Genomic DNA, 20,095 nt, shown 5'->3' on the forward strand with positions numbered 1-20,095 from the left:
ATGAAACTTTCTGCACGCACATGGAATATGAAGATGTCCGCGTGCACCTTTTACCAGAATTTTTTGGCATTTCTAAATATGTTTTCCAAAATGGATTCATATATATCAGGGTTCATTCATACACTTCCCGGTGCTATAAGCCTTAAATAGGAAACAACAACCTAGCCTAGCTAGGAGTACTCCTAGTCACCACCTGCGTGTGCTGAGTAGACGTGGCTTCGCTGAAACCAGGGCCAATGAGTCGGCCCAATCTGCCCCGCGATCGTTTATTTATGTTTTTCCTTGGGTTTTTCACACGAAGAAAGGTTGTTGTTTCGCTAGTAGCTAGATATTTTGGAATATACTATTAAAAAATTATATTTTAGAAAAAAATTATTCTACATTTATATAAAAGAAGTTAATGTATAAAAAAAAGTCTCACCGTATATTTGAAACTGTCCAGTGTGATCTAACAAAAATGTACATCACCTAATTAAAAAGGTTGATCCTGTATTAAAACATGTTCAACGTGTGTAACAAAAATACTCATCTTATATACAAAAATGTTATTGAGTATTTTTCAAAATGTTCACCTTGTACTAAAAAAAAGTTCAGTATAGAAAAACAAACAATAGAAATAGCTGCGACCCTCAAAGAGAAAACCCCAAAATGGGCCAGCCCACCTTGCCCCACCGGCGGGTGACGCCTTAACTAGTTGCCGGCTGCGGGCAGCAAATAGGATTGGCCACTAGTGGCATCTTACTAGAAACAACCCTGGGGGTTTGTTAAGACATGTACAATGGTTTTATCTTAAGTCTATCATGTAGGATAAATGATGAGGTGGAGGAGAGAAAAATCATAAGAAAAGGCTTATGTTCTTTTATTTAAGAGAAGACAAAAGATGATATCTTAGCACAATTTGTCTCACCACGTTTTTAGAAACAACTAATTATTAAAGATAAGCCTAAGAAATGACTCATTATAGATTTGTTTTTTTTGTCATCTCTAATTTACATGTAAAATTTAAGATATTACTATCTTATCAAACCATTGTACATGTCCTTACTCGTGTTAGAAATAGGCTATAGTGTCCAAGCGCCGTACGGATGCTTGTGTCCGTATGGTCGCGTCCCTTTGCCCGTACAGACGTCTGTATCCGTACAGGCGCCTCTTTCCCATGTCGGTGCCCTCTCGAGGCGCCTCTTCGACTTGTATATATATCCAATTGATCAATGGAAAGATTACCGACGCGTTTGGTTGGAGCTCAGGTAATGTATTCACTATTGTAATGAGAATATACTGTAATAGATTGAGGCTACGTGATTACATGATGTGTTTGGTTCACGCAAAGGAATAGGAAGACCGTGGAGTACCGTCGCCAGCCTTGTAGACTATGCCGGAGGACCGGACGACGGACGGTGGCTGGGATGGCCCTTGACGGAAAATGAGATCACCAGCCGTTCAGAACAACGCCGCTGCTCACGGCAGCGAAGCGACATCAGCGGCGCTGCCCATGACGTCGGCGAAGCGAGATCGGCGGCGGTACCCACGACGACCGCGGCGGCGAATGGAGATCAGCGGCGCCCACGGCAGAGGCAACTGGAGATCGCCGACGCTTGGCGGTGGAGGCGACTGGAGATCGGCGGCGCTCAGCGGCGGAGGTGACTGGAGATCCGCGACGCTCGGCGGCGGTGAATTGATACGGCGATGGTACTGCAAGTCGCTGCTTCTTGGTCCTCACGCGGAAGAAAACGATCAGGACGAGCGTCGTTATTCCATACCAGGCTGTATCGGGTGTTTTCGATTTTGTGGAGAACGGTTTACGATTACACGGGAGCTGAAACCGACGCTGCCGAAACAAACGCTGGTAACGTAATCGTGATCCACTGTATTCGGGAGACAGCAAAAATGGCGCGAACCAAACGCGTCGTACACTTGATTCATTCACTGAGTTACATCTTGTTTTCATTTAACACGTTATCAACACGCTCCCGGCGGAGCGATCCTATCGGCCTCACGGCGCGACCCGGAGAACCAAGGTCGGAGACGACGCAAAGAGTAGCGAGGCGACGACCACTCCTTCAGCGCTGCTCCCTGGTGGTCGAGGCGGCCCTCGTCTTGCATCCATGCAGATCGGCGGCGCTCGAGGCCATGCCCCTGGCCGGCCCTCCGGAGCGATGACATCGGGCCTGTCGTTATCCCCACGAGCGGCTCTCGCGTCCGCTCTACCCGAGATGCGGCCGGGCACGGCAATGGCCGCTCACGGCACAGCGCGCCGCTCGGCATCGGCATGGATACATCCCTACATAGGAGAACTTCATCGATCAGGAGATCTATTTAATTTTGTATTCCTGTGATCTAATAACTGATTCTCAATTATGCATAAGGTATCGCTTGTGAGCATGTCCAGATCGATTGATCTCTGCGGAAACAGGAACCGGAAGAAATTTTTGGATAGAAGAAGAAATAATCGGTGACGGCACAAGATCAACAAGAACAAGTCCGATGGGCAAATCAATCACCCTGGACAGCATTCTAACTGTGCCCATCACGCAGACACCAAATAATTGATCTAATTGCTGCATGATTAAGGTGCTTCTTTTCCTATATATAATATTGTATATACATGCTCGCTATCATGATTAGTACCTTGGGCTCTCGCCAGTCGCCACTGGAGCGCACGCATCGGCTGCCCTCAGCCATGCACCAGCAAGGAGGCCTCGATCACTCGACGCATCAGCGGGCCGGCCGCGACGCAGCGGCTCCACTAGCGCGGCTTCCCGCGGCCCTGTGGCACGACCGCCTAAGGCATCCGCGCGGCTCGGCCCCTGCGCGACTGAACTTCCGGCGGCCGACTGAAGCGGCGACCAATGGCCACGAACGCTCACGTCTCGGCGGCGCCCAGCCCGTCTCCACGCGCGCCTGCGGCGGTCGGCACCGACACCCTCAGGCGCCAGCGAGATACTGCTGGCGCGCGGTGCCCGCGTCTTCAAGCACGCACTCCGCTCGCGCTGGCACATGGAGCCCGACCGTGCTCGGTTTCGCGAGCAGCCTCTCCAATGGCGTCACGCCTGGCACCAGCCTCCCCGGCGGCTCCTCCGACGAGGAAGAGCGCAGCGGAAGCTCCTCGCCCACCGGCCGTGGGGGCTCCGCCTGTGCTGGTCGTGTGAATTGGGGATCCATGCGGCTGGGGCATCGCTTCCTGGCTACTCTTCCTTATCCGTTTAGTTAGACCAGGCTGGTCTTGGCTGGGCTGCTCTACGTGGCCTATTTGCATGCGGTTAACATTGAGTCCAACTCAGCAAATTTGCTTATGTGGCAATGAGTTAATGAGGAAAGAAGTAGTTGTAGTAACTTAGCTAGTTACTGTAACATCACATGTCACAATGCGATATGAGTCTATAACCTAATAAATGAATCTTTGCATGTTATCACACTTATGTTATTACCCACTATGAAAATAGTAACATAGTCTAAAGATATGTGTATGTTACTAGTGTATGTTACTCTTCATTGTGACTAGTCTAATTTGCATTAGTTGCTTAATTGCTTGTATTTTCAGCTTTTCAGCAGATTAGTGCTCCAACAACTATTGCTATTTATTGGCATTTGTCATGTTTAGGCCAGATGTGTATTTAAATCTTTTTCTGTTGCATTTTAAAATTCCAGAAATACATGGTTGTTAATGCCTGACATATCCTTTACCAATACAACGACACTATTTTACGATTGAGATTAAGTTTTCTCGTAGAACAATGTTGATTTACGATTGAGAAATATTTTTTTCTCGCAAAACAATCTCATTGCGATTGATTAATTTTCTCTCGCAAAATATTAATTCACCCTGCTGAATTATCTTGCAACTTGATACAAAATCATCTCATTTAATTTGAGGTCTATACAAGTCGAGTTTTTCACTTGAGCATCAAGTTTACAACATCATTATTATTCACTACATTAGTAGTGTTTTTCTGTTGAGTACCATATGTAGTCCAGAATCTATCTATGATGTAATATATTTCCATGTTCTACATGTTGAAATTATGCATCCACTATTTGCAATTGAGATTTATTTTAATTTCTTGCAAATACAAATCAATTCATCTTGAGCCTTTCTGGCTTAATACGACCAATAATTGATATGCAAAATTCTTAGTGATTCCTTCAAATTGATGCTTGAGATCACAAGGTAGTGATGTAGATCTACTGCCTACGTAGATTATCAATGACTACTGTTAAAGCCTACATTTTGTCATTTTAACATTATGATTGCTTTACAACTCTCCCACACATTTTATTAAGTCATTACATAAGGCATTAGGAATGAGTATCTACTGATTTCATTAGATTATACTCCCTAGTGCTGCGAGATCTAATCCATTTTGGAGATTATCTTCAAGGTGTCACAATTAGCAATTTGAGATTCGCATTAATGGTTTCAAGATAACTTCTTGAAATACCCATTGATTTTGCTAAGTTCATTACAACATCAACCATGATGGTTTTTAATTTACTTCTTGTAAATTAATTGTCTCTGGCTTGCCCCTATAAGTAATCGATGGCTAACAATTTGAGGCTCTTGTCCTCAATGGCCACAACTTACTTAAGCGGGCCGTGGATATCAAGATCAGTCTTGCATCCCATGAGATAGCGCGTGCAACCCAAGCCACGCCACCGGGACGCAAAGGACCTCAAGGGTAATGGTTTGAAACTCACTTCAAACCCTCAACCTGACACCATCAAGCTGTCACGAGACCCTATGAGCATGGAGAGTATGATGGTTGAATATGCATCAACTAACATGTTTGGAGACTATACATTTAGTCCCTTAGTCTCCTTAGTGATCTATTTATTTATGTTCATTTCTGATGTTCTAATAAGAACATGATTATTGTTGTCATCATATATTATATATCACAATATATTGTATCAGCACTTTGGTACAAATACATTTGTATGTATTTTGTATATCTGACAGTGATTTTCATATTGAAAATCTTCATGTCTATATATAGATTTCTATGCGGGTCAATCTGATGAAAGATAATTTGTGCCAAGTGGACATATGCACCACGAACTCTATACTCAGGGAAGTGAAATGTTTCCACTCTCGTTGAGAGAAAGGAGAGATTTTCTAAAATCGCTAGATGCGATGAGGTATTTGTTGGCTCAACTCGAGTCATATTTACTGTCCCTGTGGGTACTTGAGTAACGTCGGGATGTTTTATTCCTTCCCACGTTTAACTCGTACCCTACTAAGCTATAGTGATATCCGTCAAAATGGTTTCCATAGCGAAACTTATGCTGACAAGAAAGAGGAATACATTCTCTTTACCATATGCAACGGATATGGCAAGCACATTCTCTATGTATCATCTGGATTGTACTACACATACTACAAAACCCGTAGCACATGTTGCGCCCAAGATAGTTTTCCAAAATGTCTTGTACATGAAAACTTGGCATACTCGCCTTGGTCATCGAGACACTGGGTTGAAACTGGAACTATCAGCAATTCCAATAGTTTATGATTATTATGATGCTAAATTCTAACAATATTTTGATTTTGTGTGCACTACATGTGACACAGGGAAGCTAATTTTAAGGCTCACGCACCTTAAAGTCTACGCTAAACCACTCAGACTCCTTGAATGTATCAAGTTGAGGTAAGTGGTTCTTCCCATCCATTGACTAGACTATTCAGGTGTTTCATGGTTCTAAAAGACACATCTATATGATGGTCTCAAGTGTGGTTTATCCACACGAAACCATTGACTCATTATCCTGACATCGATTTCAAGCAAATCGAATGGATAACATTGCAGAATTCTTCTTGAGTGCCTTCCTATGGCCCTCGGATTGAAGTTTAGTAATTTGTCCTAATGTCTGGACTCAAAATGGTTTGGTAGAATCCTTTATCCAAAGAGTTAAGCTCATTGCATTATCTTTACTTTAGAATTGCAACTTACCAACTTTACGTTGGAGTCATGCAGTTTTACACGCTCATGACCAAACTGCATAATATTATTCCCCTCTATCTTTGATACGTGGAAATCTACCAAGTATTTCCTATCTGCGGTAAATCGGTTACACACCGAAATCATCACCCCGACATACATCATTGGCCCCTCAACATATAGTTGGGATCTATGTGAGGAATAACTGTATTACCGTCAATACCTCAAGCCCCTCGCATGTGGAGTTATTCAAGGCCAGTATGTTGATTTAGTGAGGAATATTTCCAGGCATTAGGGGGAGAATTCAAGTACCATAAAGAATGCCAGGAAATTAGTGGAATGTTCAACACATTTCTGCCTCATATCCACGTACTCAAAAAGCTGAGCCATGCGTTGAGAAGATTTGCAATATACTGCAAATAACCTGCCAGATTCATTTACTGACTATAAAGGTGTCACACAATCCTACAATCCTGCAAAAGTACACCTGAAAGAGTGGAGGTACCAACAAAATTCACTCCACTCCCCCTTGAGATGGAAAGATTACACTTGATTCATTCATTGAGTTACATCTTGTTTTCATTTAACAACTCCGAAATTGCTAGGCGTGGACGAGCTCGCAGGCTCCTGGTATCGCGAGGCGTTGATTGCGTTATGGGGATGTGGGTCATACAGGGTACGCTGGCGTATATACCAAAGTCATGACTAGACGGCCGTTGGGTTGCGACGGTGCAGTTTTGTACGTGCGAAGATGTACTCAAATAAAGGCGTCACGACAATGTTCCTCTCGCCGTTTACGAGCGGTGACCCCGTCTGATGGTGGGAAGCGCCGTACGTGGGTCCACCAGGGCCCAACTGTACGTTGCCAACCTACTTTGTTTTCTGACGAACAAACTGAAACTCTTTTTGCGGAGAAACCTGTAGAACAAAGCAAAATCTAAAATACAAAATGATGAAAATTGAGAAGACCATGCACACAGGTGAAAATGATCTCACTTAAATCACAATAGTCTCATTGATAAGGATACAACACGTTGTCAAGTTAACAAGTAGTACAACACATAGCAGAGAAGCATCAACAATTTTTTTATTACACAGATTCCTAACTATTGGCTGCGGAGCCCTCAACAACAGAGTTCCTAAAAACCAAAACTAAGGAAAATTCGTCTCCAAAGCTATTGTTTCAACCACATGCAGAACAACTTTTGGCTTGCTGCAGCTGCAGGTGTTTCTCCTGTGCCCACCGACGCTATAGTTTGAGCATTTCGCCTCTTTCCTTTCCTTTCGAGGAAGATCCCCTCGCTGTGGACGTGTATTGCTCTTGTGCCCTGGCTCCCTTGCATATACTACAGAAACGCATTTACTTGTACCACATCTCTCTACATCTTGTGCAATTGGTGGTCGCTTGTACTTCTTGCTTTTTGCACCCCGATCATCATATGGAGGTTTGTCCCTGCTGGTGGTTGGTCGACCGGCCTTTCGTTTTTGTTCTGGAGGCTTTAATCCTACAAAATTTCCCACTGCACTTCCTTCAGCGTCACTCCCACTGCTGCTGGAGGGTGCAATTGCTGCAAGGGATTCTTTATCTTTGTTCTTATGTTCCTGAATTCTTTCTTCCAATCCATCTCGCACAACGGCTATTGGTGTCAGTTTATCCATTGTTGTCTTCAAGATGTCCATTGCACACTCATACGCGGATACGCTTCTGTATTTGCATCTCCTAGCCTGACTACTTCAAGTGCATGTGTGTACAGATTTGAGTGCCCTTATGTTATTGAATTCACAGAAATTATATCCTTACGAAGACGTGACAGGTGGGCTGGCAGTAGATCTCTTGCCTCCTTTGTCCACCGTTTCAGAATATGCTTTGCTGATATATGGTCTATGCCGAGGAAATCAAGGACCTGCAACAAACATCGTGGGTATTCTTAATTGTGCTATTTGTGGAAACGGAGGAGGCACCGTGTTATCAATAGAGAAGAAGGTTTTGTTACCTTAACAGCGTGACAACAGAGCAAGTCCGTGTGCTCAAAATTAGCACATTCACATATCAGCTCCGTTCCATCATCAACAACTTCCACTTACAACCCTGCATCACTTTTCATATTTCTCTGGATGGTACCGTTGCATGAAATAGGTTTTCCCTTTACTGACTTCCTCAACTTTGTACTGTCCTGCTTCATTATCCAGGAACATGTAATTTCAGAAACAGTTTTGAATAGCATATGATCACAAAATACAAGGTATCAACAATTAAACTACACTCCTATATTTTACGGGAAAATCAGCATTTATCATTATAATTTAAAGGAATAAATTTAAACAGACCACTCAAAATTGTCATATGTTCTAAGTAAAAACACACAGCCACCACAATTGTATACCTCTTGGTCCAGCCAGGTGCTTGAGGATCGTCTTTGCCTGTCGAATGTTCTGAGTTCAGTAGTGATAGGGCCGTCCCATCTCAAGTACTGTTGACATCTACTTGTGCTGTCGGCGCTGCATCGCCCACATCACAAATGCTGGATTCAGCGCCCGTGCATGCCAAAGTTTGATTTGCTTCGCCGTCCAGCAAGGATTTACTGGCGGTGCGGTCCGGCAGGCGAAACCTATGTTACACAACAGTCCATAGATAAGGTGATACTCTAGATGCAGTGACAGATACTGGTAACCAATGTTTTGGGAATGCATTATTCAGAAACATGTAAATCACAAACAGTTTTCATTAAAATATAGTCAGAGTCCCAGACTGGACAAGGTACCATCATTTTAACCACAAATCACTCCAATCTTGTCTGGAATAATCAACAGAGTTCACTATAATTCAGAGCACTAGAATCATGAACAGTTTTCACTAAAATATAGTCAGAGTCCACTCAAAATTTATATATGTTCCAAGTAGAAATACACCCCCACATATGTATACCTGTTGGTCCAGCTAGGTGCTTGTGTATCATCTTTGCATGTCGAATGCTCTGAATTCGACAGGGCCACCCATTGGAACCGCTGTCAAATTTCACTTGTACTGTCACCGCTGCACCGCCCACACCATTATGGCTGGATTGAGCGACCGTGCATACCAGAGATTGATTTCCTTCGTTGCGCAGCAAGGATTCGCCCGCGGCGAGATCCAACCGGGGAAATCTATGTAAAACAAGCCAGTCCACTGATAAGATGACCCTCTACCTGCAGCGACTAACACTGGGAACAAAAATGAGGGGAACAAAAACGAGGAGTACCTGTTAATTGGATCTGATAGGAACTCGAATCCGTCGCCTCCCGCCTCCGTCATCGCCATAGCTCTGAGCTTCTCGCCTTGTGCGGCGCTCGAAAGGATATATTTCTTTCCTTTTATTTTTCTGCGTCGGCTGCGAGAATGGACCCACACGGCGCCGTTTGCGCGACGGGCCGGTTTCAACGTCCGCCATAATGTACCGATAGGAGAGTCATGTACCAGGACAGGAGCATGGTGTACCGCTAATCCAGCGTTACCTCGCACGGACCCGTCACCGTCGACCGCTGTTGCACTGGCCGTATCTGACGCGTTTCTACGATCGCATTCAATAAGGTTTGGAACGCGTCAATGTCTGATTGGCACACGTACAAGGAGCAGGCGAGCCCGTCCGCACCATCCACTTCCTCGTGATGTGACAAATGACGCATTGCAAATGTGTCACTTGTGCAACCGGAGAGTTTTCCTTTTTTCGTAGATTCGTTTAATCAAAACGGTTTATCTCTTAAACCGTGCGTCCAAATCTTGAATCATTTTCACTGTTGGATTACTCGCGCCGAGATTTTCAAAACTAGATCACATCTTGATAGGTTTTGATAAACTTTTTTTTCATGAAAAAACTGAATCAGAAGCACTTTTTTTTCCTGTCCGGAAGTCGTTTTCGGGAGGCACGGCCATGCCTCTCGCGGAAGCAAATCCGTGCCTCACATGGATGAAAAATAGAAGAAAATGTGTTTTTTTCGTTTTCGAGAGGCACATCGCGGAAGCAAAACTGTGCCTCTCGCTGAAGAAAAAGAACGGAAAAATATTTTTAAAAAATTGTTTCCGAGAGGCACGGCCGTGCATCTCGCGAAAGCAAAATCGTGCTCTCACAGAAGAAGGAAAAAGCGAAAACGTGTTTTTTTGTTTCCAAGAGACACGGCCTTTCGCAGAAGCCAAACCATACCTCTCGCCGAAGCAAAATCATGCCTCTCGTAAAAAAAAGTGTTTTTTGCGCAATTTTTCTTTTATATTATTTTGTCAAAAAGCTAAAAAAGACCGGTGAAAAACCGAAAAGTAAAAAACGCAAAACAAAAACCATCTAAAAAGTGGAAAGAAATCAAGAGGGATCGTCCAAAGCGCGACACATGGCGGCGGGTGAGAGCGCACCTGATGCGGAGCATCCCACGTTCATCCCCATGTACACTCCGACTACTCTCCAAGCCCCAAGAGGACATATGATGAGACCTCGAACATACGCCATTGGACACAAGGTGAACTCCGAACCTTCACTTTCTACATGTGAGACATGGCTACTACCTCCAACGTGTGTGCTATGCATGATCAGGTACTTAGAGGAAAGACACGGAGTCACCACATCCAACGGACGAGCTAGCGAGGATGCCAAGTACAAGGACCAAGAGAAGAAGCTGCCCGAAGTTTATAGCCTCCGGACGACCGGACCTCGCCGGACGTCCGACGCCTGGAGCTTCCACCAGCTTGAAGAGTCAGTCCACGAATGCTATGACGGCCGGATGACCGACGCGGACCGGACGTCCGACACGCCCCAAGCCCCGGACGACCGAGCGCCACCGGACGGCCGGTGCCACGGTGACAGAATGCTATTTACGGAAGTCCGGAGACTTCCGGACGTCCGGACCGTCCCGAGCCTCTGGACGTCCAATACCCACCGGACGTCCGACGTCTGTCTGCGCATAGAGATCGGGCCCGAGGCCCATGTACCCCTTCGCCCATCACTTACCCCTTCGTGGCTCTAGACTATATATACTCCTCCACCTCCTCCATTTGAGGGTTAGCATTGGTTTAGCTCATTTGAGATAGAGCTTTGCTCATCCATACAGATCTACTCCTTGAGAGAGACCGCGGCCCCTCTTCGGAGAAGATCCACGTTGGATTCAAGACCTCCTCACGGAGAAGACCATCAAGACCTCCTCACGGAGAAGAACCGGTTACCCTTTGTATCGTCCCGTGTTGACTTTGGATCGTGTGATCTCTATGTGTACTTGGATCTAGCATATGTGTGATCGTTCTTGTTGGTTTCAGTGATTCTCTTGTGTTTCCCCTCGTGTTTCCCCTCGTCTTCTTCGTGTTCATCGTGGGATCCGCTCCTTTCGTGAAAGATCGTCCATCTAGGGTTCCACCCTACATCATCTTGGTATCATGAGCCACGTTGATCACGATTTCGAATCCTCCCTTCTTTGTTGTCTAGCTTGATTTTGTTGTGTTCTTTCCCAATTTCGAAAATCTCCACCGAAAATAGCCTCAATTTTTTTGTGATTTGTTGGTGTGATGAAGTTTTGTTGGATTTGATCCATGGATTTGCTTGGTTTCAAGTGGATCTAGCATTTCCCCAAGTTTTCCCACTTTCCATTCACGAAATCTCATCAATTTTGACCCCAAAATCATCAATTTCCGCCTAAAATCGCGTCCCAAAACTCGCATCTCACGTTGATCCCGATACACCAGACGACCGTCACTTTACCGGACGTCCGGAGCCCCACGAACCACCGGACGCCCGACCTTACCGGACGACTGGAACCCCTAACCCGAGCTGAACTTAGCGAATTTTTGACCCGACCGGACGTCCGATGACCGGACATCCGTCCATTTACGGACGTCCGATACTTGTAAAAACTGACTTCGGCTGATTCTTGTTTCGGCCATAACTAATTCATCCGAACTCCGATTTTGACGTTCTTTAGCTCGTTTTGAAACTATTGACGTCCCCCTTCTCAAAAAAATACTTCCAACATCATTTGACTCCATCAAATTTTGAAAACTTTGGCATCTTTGCCTAGGGCTTCCACCACATTATCCGCTACACCACCACCGACTTCCGCAGCCTAACCAATTTTGTTCCCCTTCGCATAGTGGTTGTTTGAGTTGTGATTTGAGTCTCCTAAGGTGTTTAGGATACTTAGGGATGGTTCCTTCTTCATCAACCACCACCACTACCACATAACCTTGCCCACCATACACTTCCGCCACCCAAACTTAACCAATTTTGTTAGTGTTGTGAGTTGTGTCTCCTAAGGTGTTTCGGCTACTTAGGGACCGTGCTTACAACTCCGACATGGTGTATAGTCCTTCATACCCTTCTACCTTAACCCATTTTGACCAGGTTTCCACCAATACTTCCGCAACCACCACCGCATTCCCGCTACCACCATTTTTGACATTTGACGTTTGAGATTTTGAGTTCGCGGTTTTTCCGTTTCCTAAGGTGTTTCGGCTACTTAGGGACGAGTCTCCATCATCTTGGTATCTACATCAAGAACACCGCCACTCATCATCGCCATGGACGGTAACCTCCATATCATCTTGGCATCGTGGTATCCCTCCATTGTATATTCCCCTTGCCATTGCATTGATAACCCCTAGCCTATTTTGCGTCACTTGCCTATCGAGACTAGCCATTTGAGTATTGCCGGCAACGTTACTTGTGCACATTAGTGATCTACACCATTCATTGCATACACATCATGTTGGTATCATATCATCTCGTGTCGGGGGTTGGGTGCGACATATGCCAAAGGATGGCTTATCATGGTGGGGGCGAGTAGAACGTCGCCGGTGCCTGGAAACGTGATAAGGCGAAGACATGCACGTCGACGAATCTCACCTAGCTTCAGGGCTCTCCAGGGAGATAATACCCCTACTGTTGCTCTACGGGGTCTCCGCATGATCACTGTGGCAAAGTGTTTACACGGTTGCTCCTTGAGCTGTTTCCTGGAGATAGGAGAAGGCAAGGCTAGCTCTCTCCTTCCTATATGATCTGGTCTAGTGCTAATGGATTCTAACCCTTTGCATGGATACCCTGGGGGGTTTATATAGGCCTACCCCCCAGGGGTACAATGGTAATCCGGCTAGGCGCGGGCCCAGCCGTCAGTCTCTCTGGCCGCCGTCTTATCCGCTGACTCCTGGGGCCCGCCGACTGGCTTGGTGTGGAGCCAACAGGCCGCGTCCGCCGCGGGCGGGTCTTGCCGGCTGCAGATTACTGTAGCCGTGCCTCTAATGACGCAGGCTCGGTCATCAGGTCATGGTGACAGCCCCGCCGTCTGGCGGGCGATCACTGTGGCCACTACTTGTCGTGTCTGATTAATGGCGTGTGGGGCCCGTGGGAGGGGCCGGCCGACTTCTGGTAGCCGACTCCCATCCGGGCCGACTGGTGGTGCTTTCGCCGTCTTTCGTACGCCTGCCGACTGGTGGGACCCATCATCCCTGGGTCGTACCAGCAGACCGTCGTGGGCACAGGGCTCCGCCCCCTAGGGCTGATGTCAGGGCCGACATGGCAACAGTGTTGCGCCGCGCGGAGATCTCCGCGGGTACGGCGTAACGTAGCCACGCCTGCCCTTGGAAAAGGGGTGGGAGTGGAGCTTACTGTGGCCACTCCCCGTCCCGTCCCTCTTTATGAGGGCATGGGGGTTGTTGGCGTCGCGGGCCGACTCCCCAAGGCCGGCTTCTCTAGAAGTCGCCAGTTAGGAGTCGGTGTTGGGGAACGTAGCAGAATTTTAAAATTTTCTACGCATCACCAAGATCAATCTATGGAGTCATCTAGCAACGAGGGAGAGAGGAGTGCATCTACATACCCTTGTAGATCGCGCGCGGAAGCATTCAAGAGAACGGGGTTGATAGAGTCGTACTCGTCGTGATCCAAATCACCGATGACCAAGTGCCGAACGGACAGCACCTCCGCGTTCAACACACGTACGGTTGGGAAGACGTCTCCTCCAACTTGATCCAGCAAGGGGGAAGGAGAGGTTGATGAAGATCCAGCAGCACGACGGCGTGGTGGTGGATGCAGCAGGATCCCGGCAGGGCTTCGCCAAGCGCAAGCGGGGAGGAGAGGTGTTACGAAGGGAGAGGGAGGCGCCAAGAGCAAGGGGTGCGGCTGCCCTTCCTCCCCCCTCTTTATATAGGGGCCTTGGGGGGGGCGGCCCTAGGAGATGAATCTCCACGGGGGCGGCGGCCAAGGGGTGGCTTCCCCCCCAAGCCAAGTGGGGGGCGCCCCCACCCCTAGGGTTTCCCAACCCTAGGCGCAGGGGAGGCCCAAAGGGGGGCGCACCAGCCCACCAGGGGCTGGTTCCCCTCCCAATTCAGCCCATGGGGCCCTCAGGGATAGGTGGCCCCACCCGGTGGACCCCCGGGACCCTTCCGGTGGTCCCGGTACAATACCGGCGACCCCCAAAACCTTCCCGATGGCCGAAACTGGACTTCCTATATATAAATCTTTACCTCCGGACCATTCCAGAACTCCTCGTGATGTACGGGATCTCATCCGGGACTCCGAACAACTTTCGGGTTACCGCATACTAATATCTCTACAACCCTAGCGTCACCGAACCTTAAGTTTGTAGACCCTACGGGTTCGGGAGACATGCAGACATGACCGAGATGCCTCTCCGGTCAATAACCAACAGCGGGATCTGGATACCCATGTTGGCTCCCACATGCTCCATGATGATCTCATCGGATGAACCACGATGTCGAGGATTCAATCAATTCGCATACAATTCCCTTTGTCAATCGGTACGTTACTTGCCCGAGACTCGATCGTCGGTATCCCAATACCTCGTTCAATCTCGTTACCGGCAAGTCACTTTACTCGTACCGTAATGCATGATCCCGTGATCAACCACTTGGTCACATTGAGCTCATTATGATGATGCATTACTGAGTGGGCCCAAAGATACCTCCCCGTCATACGGAGTGACAAATCCCAGTCTCGATTCGTGCCAACCCAACAGACACTTTCGGAGATACCAGTAGTGTACCTTTATAGTCACCCAGTTACGTTGTGACGTTTGGCACACCCAAGGCACTCCTACGGTATCCGGGAGTTGCACAATCTCATGGTCTAAGGAAATGATACTTGACATTCGGAAAAGCTACAGCAAACGAACTACACGATCTTTGAGCTATGCTTAGGATTGGGTCTTGTCCATCACATCATTCTCCTAATGATGTGATCCCGTTATCAATGACATCCAATGTCCATAGTCAGGAAACCATGACTATCTTTTGATCAACGAGCTAGTCAACTAGAGGCTCACTAGGGACGTGTTGTGGTCTATGTATTCACACATGTATTACGGTTTCCGGATAACACAATTATAGCATGAACAATAGACAATTATCATGAACAAAGAAATATAATAATAACCATTTTATTATTGCCTCTAGGGCATATTTCCAACAGTCGGCTCATCCTGAAGTCGTCCCTAGGACTCGGCCGCGAGTGGGCAGCCGGCCGCCTCGCCGCCGACTCTCAGAAGGCGGCTCTTCGTCCTGGGATCTCGAGGGGCGTAGTCTGCCTCAATGTCTTGAAAGGTTCTGGGCCTGGGTTAGCCTACCCGTGGCCCATTACTCTGACATCTCGTGTGCCTCAAGTTTGTTCCCGCATATACACAATTGCTATCTTGGTTTGTGCATTGTGCAAAAGTGACCATATACAAAAAAAGAATAAGCTTTTAAGCAAAATGGAGAACAAAAAGCTTGTAAGGAAGAGCCGTAGCATCATACCATATTGCATATAAGATTGTCATATCCGATCATCTTGGATCATCTTGAGAGGAACACCGGGAATCATGCATACATAGCATACTTGGGATAGAAAGTTGATACATTTTGCATATCATAGGTTGTGCACAAGTGTCATATCCGCCTATTGAGCAATCATGCTAGCGTATCTCTTGAGTTGTGCAACACGAGCGTTTTTCGTGGATTTCACATTTTGTGCTCATTCCTTGGTTGCACGACCCCATTTATCTATCTCTGTGTGTGTGTTCCCGTGTACCACATATTGCTATTGGTCTACTTGTTTCACTTGCGAATTTGTGAATCTCTTTCAACATTATTGACTCTTGCTAACATTTTGCATCAAATTTTTGTGCCACTATCCTCACCGAGCTCCACCATAAGCCTTATTTGTGTAGGTGTGAGAAATTGATGAGATCGGTACCAATTGTGCTATTTCCTTGTTACATCATTGAGTAATCATTGATCCATTTTTAACATCGGTAAAGGTACATTTGGTATAGTTCATCTCTTCCTCCCACTCATATTTTCTCAAGTCTTGTGATGGATACGCAAGTCATTTCATCTCCGGTCTTCGACAACAATGACGGCGTGAACAACTCCAACACCAACACTCCCCACTTCAGACTACAATGAGCAATGAAAGTCATCGACAACATAACCACCGACTTACGACATTCCGAAGCTAGGAGAAGGGACTACTTCGACAATAAATTTTCCGCACAAAAGGAGGAGCAAGATGCAAGGATGGAGGAGATTTGGACTTTGTTGGCCAAACATTCTTCGCCTTCATCATCCTCAAGGCGAAGACGAGCAAGTCAATCATCTTCGGAGCGCCCAAGCAATGCAAGTGCAATTTGTCCACGTCCACATCTCCATGGCGACCATCATCACATTCATGATCCACATCGTCATGAAGGGAAAGTCACCTCCAAGCATCATGTTCACGACGACGACGAACGCCATTGAGCTCAAGCACGACAACGACACCATCATCATGAAGATGCTCGCCAAGCGCAAATGTACAAGTCCCAACAAGCCCTACTTCACGCCAAGTCCAAGATTCATGAGCAAAATAGAAGACCCCGAGACGACCACAACCAAGAAGGCGCTACGGCTACAACAACCACTTCGGCATATTCACCAAGTGCTATCAAGGCATCTTCGCCTTTGGACGTACATCATCTTTGCCTACTTCCCACGAGTTCTCCTACATCGAAATATTCAACTACAAGGTGACCACCTACGAGCGAGGGCGACACTTCCATCTTCGGAAGCCCCTCAAAGAAGATGGACGAGCATGGGAAATTCCCTTCGGTCATGGAGACGAGCTACGAGGTGCCACATCATATGGACCTCCAACAACAAGATGGTGACAAGAAGGTCGAGCAAGGGCCATACCCTTCGACCACGACGACGAGCATGAACCTCTTCAACAACATGAATACGGCGTCCATATTGGACTCATACTCCGAGTCAAGCTACGCGAGCGCGCATGAGACCTTATCTTTGATCTCGGAGGAGAGTGATGTTTTTCCACATCCTACATCATTCATCTATGGAGACATTTGCACCTACATCTCTCCGACACCCACATATGACAAGATGCCCCAATTGCCATGTGAGGAGAGCCACCACCCCATGAGTGAGATGAGTGACTCCACCATACGTGACATTGAGAGAATTTCCTATGAGAGGATGAATGTGACCACCACTAGCCCCACACATGAGAGCATGCTACACATCCAATGTGTGGTTGAGAGCCATTTGAGTGAATCCACCAACCATATGAGTGAGAGCATCCAAGAGGGAGTGAGTGAGACACAACACTTAGTGAGTGAGGTAGTTGACATGGCACATGAGGCCACTATGATTTCTAATGACTTAACCTCTACTCCGAGTGTGTTTTCTTCTTTGGTGCTAAGTCTCCTACATGACAACATGCCTATCCTCGACGAGTCCATACCTCCAATGGAGACGACGATGGCCATGGTGGACGATGATATACCCCCCCACATGGTTCCATCAAGATGAAGATGACCATGACTCGGTCTTTGACACCTCACCTATAGCACATGAGCAATGCTCTAAAGGTAAAATAGGTGATGGTGCTTCTCTTGTCCCACTAGTGGACTATCTTGCAAATGATTGCTTGCATGATGATGATCACCTTATAGATTCATCGCATACTATGTCATGTTTCGATATGCCACCCATTTATTGATAGAGGCTAAGGTGTCCCGATGTTTCGATGAGATGGTGGCTATCGTTTTCTGTGGGAGTCGACCTTGACGATCCGACTACGAACGTGCGAGACGTCGCGCCTTAGCAATCGCTAAACCAACTTCCGAGGGTTATTGACCACGCCGGAGCACGATCAACCTGACCACGAGGGTCTGTTTCCTGCGAGCAAACGAAGAACAAGTAAGAAACTGAGATTGCAATCGGGATATTGCGAATATAAGATGAAAGCTTTATTGATCAAGGTGGGGTTCTGTGACGTCTTGGTCTGGTCGTTGGACACAAACGAAGTACGCGAAGTTGCAGCTATGACGAACTTTTAATCTAAACAAAACCCACCGTCTAAACGACGCCCTAAGGGCTGTATATATGGAGGAAGAGGGGGGAATTTCGTGGCCCTTGAGGGTGGGGTCCGAAACCAACCCTAACTCTTGTTTCCCCACACATACGGACTCTAAAAATAGCCTATACTTAAGTATTTCGAAATTACATGGGCCTGGCCCATTAATAAGGTGACGCAGCACCTAGAATAGCCTATGGACGAATATTATGAAGTGGCATCTTGTATATTTCGTCCAAGGCTTCATGCACTCCTTATGGCGGCTTCAAAGTCCTGAAATCATCACTTGTAACTCCGTTCTTGATCCCCTTGCACATGCCATCAACTCCAGGCGTGTTCTTGCTCCAATGTTCATCCTTCTCCAAGCTAGGCCCTTCATTTGTAAGCAAAACAAATGTATCCAATTTAGGCAGCATCATAATCTCATGAACATTAGAATCATTACCAAGAAACGAAAATACCTGGTAATTTAATTGGCGTGCGCGAGCTCTAGTAATTGGTCCAATATATGTAACAGTAGGGGCTGTGGGTGTAACAATGGTATTGATGTCCTCATCATCCTCCCCTTCTTGAAATGAAGTCGTCCTCGATGGAAGCGCATCTTCCTCACCCAAATAAGGCGTCAAATCTGCAATGTTAAAAGTGGGACTAACCCCAAAATCTACAGGTAGCTCAAGTTTATATGCATTATCATTTATTTTCTCTAACACCTTAAAAGGACCATCAGCACGTGGCATTAGCTTTGATTTGCGCAGATTAGGAAATCTATGTTTACGCAAATGTAACCAAACAAGATCTCCAGGCGCAAACACAACATGTTTTCTACCCTTATCTCCAGCAAGTTTATATTTAGCATTCATACGCTCAATGTTTTCCTTAGTTAACTCATGCATTTTTAAAATCAATTCAGAACGTTCTTTAGCATCAAAATTAACCTTCTCTGAAGATGGAAGAGGCAACAAATCAATAGGTGCACGAGGTAGGAAACCATACACAATTTCAAAAGGGCACATCTTAGTAGTAGAATGCAATGAGCGATTATAAGCAAATTCAATATGAGGCAAGCATTCTTCCCACATTTTCTTGTTATTCTTCAAAACAGCCCTAAGCATAGTAGACAATGTTCTATTGACTACTTCAGTTTGTCCATCAGTTTGGGGGTGACAAGTAGTACTAAAAAGCAGCTTAGTCCCCAACTTAGCCCATAAACATCTCCAAAAGTGGCTAAGAAATTTAGTATCACGATCTGAAACAATAGTATTTGGCACACCATGTAAGCGAATAATTTCACGAAAGAACAAATCAGCAACATTAACAGCATCATCGCTTTTATGACATGGTATAAAGTGTGCCATTTTCGAGAACCTATCCATGACAACAAATATGCTATCCCTCCCCCTCTTTGTTCGAGGTAAACCTAAAACAAAGTCCATAGATATATCCTCCCAAGGAACACTAGGTACTGGAAAAGGCATATATAAACCATGAGGATTGAGTCGTGACTTAGCTCTTTGACATGTAGTGCAGCGAGCAACAAAACGCTCAACATCCCGTCTCATCTTTGGCCAAAAGAAATGTGTAGCAAGTATATCTTCTGTCTTCTTGACGCCAAAGTGTCCCATTAATCCTCCTCCATGCGCCTCCTGCAACAACAAAAGACGAAAGGAGCTAGCTGGAATGCATAGCTTGTTAGCACGAAACACAAATCTATCGTTAAGAACGAACTTGTTCCAAGTTCTCCCTTCCTTACAATTCTGCAATACATCTTTAAATTCAGCATCATGAACATATTGATCTTTGATGGTCTCC

The 20,095-nt window shown here is 46.2% G+C and overlaps 1 protein-coding gene and 1 long non-coding RNA gene across 3 annotated transcripts; both read right to left on the minus strand.

The window, feature by feature from the left end:
• Positions 1-1,888: 1,888 nt before the first annotated feature.
• LOC125507985 lies at positions 1,889-3,322 on the minus strand. The gene is made up of 2 exons (XM_048672530.1): positions 2,629-3,322; positions 1,889-2,281 (listed from the first exon to the last, which is right to left on the minus strand). The coding sequence occupies exons 1-2, from the start codon at positions 2,997-2,999 to the stop codon at positions 1,960-1,962; spliced, it is 693 nt and encodes a 230-aa protein (XP_048528487.1). The 5' UTR covers positions 3,000-3,322; the 3' UTR covers positions 1,889-1,959.
• Positions 3,323-6,923: 3,601 nt separating this feature from the next.
• On the minus strand, positions 6,924-9,354 carry LOC125507986. 2 transcript variants are annotated; one of them, XR_007283166.1, is made up of 5 exons: positions 9,176-9,354; positions 8,863-9,080; positions 8,321-8,545; positions 7,931-8,110; positions 6,924-7,840 (listed from the first exon to the last, which is right to left on the minus strand). It is a non-coding gene; the product is annotated as an uncharacterized LOC125507986 (long non-coding RNA). The 2 variants fall into 2 exon arrangements; XR_007283167.1 differs by having other exon boundaries at positions 7,931-8,113.
• Positions 9,355-20,095: the final 10,741 nt, after the last annotated feature.

Source organism: Triticum urartu, chromosome 5, assembly GCF_003073215.2.
Source record: "Triticum urartu cultivar G1812 chromosome 5, Tu2.1, whole genome shotgun sequence".
Lineage (NCBI taxonomy): Eukaryota > Viridiplantae > Streptophyta > Magnoliopsida > Poales > Poaceae > Triticum > Triticum urartu.